We start from the raw sequence: 2,861 nt of genomic DNA on the forward strand, positions 1-2,861 counted from the left end.
TTTTCACTTGAGCTTAAAATACTGAATGTCTCCCCATCTTTCTCTGAATTTAGAACACAAGCTTTGAAACTGGTTCTCAGCTAAGTAAACCGTTATGAGAATGTTCTTATGCTCCCAGATTTATATTCTGAAGGTTTAAGTACAGGCTGAACTTGATAAACAGCTGCTGGTTAAAATCGATACATCAGATGTATTGCATACGTACAGAATCTGAAGAGCAGAGATTTTGTCTTTGAGCACCTCCTGTGCTTTGTTGAAGTCCGACAGCATGTTCTGGGTCTCCCTGCTGTGAGCCGCGCTCAGCTCGTTCAGCTCCCTCTCGTGCCTCTTCGTCAGCTCCTGCTCATGAGCCCTAAGGAGACAGAGAAGCGCAGAGCTGAGTATCCCAGAGGATTGATTCTGCTGATGTGTTAAACACTGCAGGCGTGAATCGCTGATTAGCTTACAGTCTCAAACACAGAGCAAACCTCAGTAGAACTGTAGCTGCTTAGAATTGACCCAGTTTGTAAAGAAACATCAATCTGAACACAAATCAGTTTGAACATGCTTAACACCTAACGGAAAGAAAAAAAACATAAATAACTCAGCATTAAATTCATATTTTCCTTTATATAAAATAGTCAGGATTTAAAAAAGTGTCTAAATAGAGAGTGAAAGTTAGTCAAGATATGTTAAGTTTAACAGAAACACAGCTAAATGTGCCAAACTGTTGATATACACTTGGACATAACTTCACTGCATTCATTTCAAGTGTAAAAATGTTTAAAAAGTTATATGCAAAAGATACCCCTTAATCTAAACAGATGAGCTCATAAGTAAAGGTGAAATATTTTAACAAACTGTATCAGTGCAGGTCACTATTTCTCAAATAAGTATAATTTTATTCTTCATTTATTAAAATAACATTAATAAATATAAAAAGAGTACAGATATCTTTCCCGTTTTACGTCAAAGGCTCGATGTAGTTCTATAAAGCGAATCAAAGAACTGTGTTGAGTTGAATCATTTTGTGCCACATCAGAAGCAGCAGGAATTTAAATAAATATTTCTGTTCATAAAAGTCCAGGTCTAGAACACGGTGACGCACACAGCAGCTCTGGAAACGAAAGAAACCGATCTTATTTTAATCTGTAAATGGCCAATGTTTTGCCTGAAGGCTTAATCAGGACGTGCAGACCGCGTACGTCTCTCCCAGTAGAGGCAGAAACATAATTGATTGCTCTGCGGAGGACACGCCGGCGAGATCGGAAAAAGGAGACGCCTGATGCATGGAATTAATTCAAAAACAAAACGGCATGAAAACAAACAATGGCTGTAATTAAGATGGAGAGAATAACAGCGAAGGATAATGAAAAAATCTGCACCAAATTAAGAGTAAATGTGGCGAGGAGCGAGCAGCGAATTTGATGTGTTCAAAAATTTATTACATCAAATAAATGACGCTGAAAACTGATGGTTTCTAAGTGGTGGAAGAAGATGGAGTGATGGATGCTGAAATGGGAACAGAAGACCATAATAATGAAATGAGGAGTAGAAAGAGGCTGCTGAAAGTGAGCGGAGGGAGAGAAGGGATAATAGAGGGGGTGATGGTGGTGGTGAGTGGATGTCTGTCTTCCTCTCACTCTGACTAGGCCAACTCTCCCCGAGGGGTGCACATCTTATCTCTCCCTGCTTCCTCTTTTTTTATTTATCAGTCTATTTTTATCCCCCTGACCAGAATTCAAAAGAGGAGTTATGTAACAGGAGGAGAGGCCCATCAGCGCCAAGCGAGGATGGGCGAGCATAAAGGCGAAATAACAACGGATGATGGAGCAACAGGAGAGCTGCTGTAAAACAAACAAAACCTCTAAATGGGAAAAATATGGGATGATTGATTTTAATGAGCAGCTGGACCGCATCAGCTGCAGAAACTGGCTTTAAAAATTCATACCTTGCCGCAAGGAACAACATGACTTCACATTAGGTTTCCGTTTTGCTTTTACCCAAAATAACTCTCACATTTCCAAATCAATGAGCTCCTGACATCAGCGGAGAGAAGGAGTGGGAGGGAGGTGCAGATTTGTGTTTCTCTAGCTCTTTCATTGGGTGTATTTCCGTCATCCAAATATGTTTCAAATTTAGCACTGCATGTTGGTGACACATTCAGCACCTCCATGTCTTTGGGTTTTGGAGGGTAGGGAAGGGGATAAGGTGTCATGAATGGCTTGATTATTCATTTCATTCACCTTTCTAGCTATCAGAGCCAGATTATTCGAGCCTTGGTGAGTCTTCAAGCAAGTAATACTGTTTTTGATCGCCTGATCCTGACCCGTTCTCCCTTTGAGCCTGCCTGTTCCTGTTCTGTTTGCCTGACCCGTCTTCAGATTTGGATTCTGCTTGTTTACCGAACCTGGAACTGTTTCCTGACACCGTCCTGGATTTCCCTTCGTTACCTCTTAGCATCTCTAATCTTTTGGCCCGGACTACTGTGAACCTACTCGACACTGGCTTAGGTTCCGCCCTCTTGGATTATCCTGCCTTCCTTCGTCTGCATGGATCTTATCTCCTACCTCTTCAGTCTTTGATTGGTCAGATCACAAGCTGGGCGTTACTCAGGCTGCTGAAGAGGTACTATTAACAAGTGACTGGGAAGTGTGACAGACTCACAAACTTTATTTACCTGCTCCACCATCATCTGACGGTGAAACAAAAAAAAAAATAAGCCTCTAAAATGGCAGCAGTAAAAACAATGAATGCTGACCCGACCCTGAATTGGCTATTTATAAGTTACAGCTGTTCACCTGGAAGAAATGAGATGTAGGTTTACTCTTTCGAGCATTTCAGGGGTCATCATGAGGAACAGTCATATTGTTCTTTTTATC

At 41.2% G+C, this 2,861-nt stretch overlaps 1 protein-coding gene across 3 annotated transcripts in view; it reads right to left on the minus strand.

Annotated features, from left to right (window-relative positions):
- fam184a (family with sequence similarity 184 member A) overlaps positions 1-2,861 on the minus strand; it is a 278,742-nt gene that overhangs the window by 25,120 nt on the left and 250,761 nt on the right. For all 3 annotated transcript variants that reach the window (XM_015372804.1, XM_015372806.1, XM_015372805.1), the window contains one exon: positions 206-352. In XM_015372804.1, the coding sequence (XP_015228290.1) occupies positions 206-352 (147 nt within the window). The remainder of the gene's footprint in view (positions 1-205; positions 353-2,861) is intronic.

Source organism: Cyprinodon variegatus, unplaced genomic scaffold (genome assembly GCF_000732505.1).
Source record: "Cyprinodon variegatus isolate N-32 unplaced genomic scaffold, C_variegatus-1.0 Scaffold76, whole genome shotgun sequence".
NCBI lineage: Eukaryota > Metazoa > Chordata > Actinopteri > Cyprinodontiformes > Cyprinodontidae > Cyprinodon > Cyprinodon variegatus.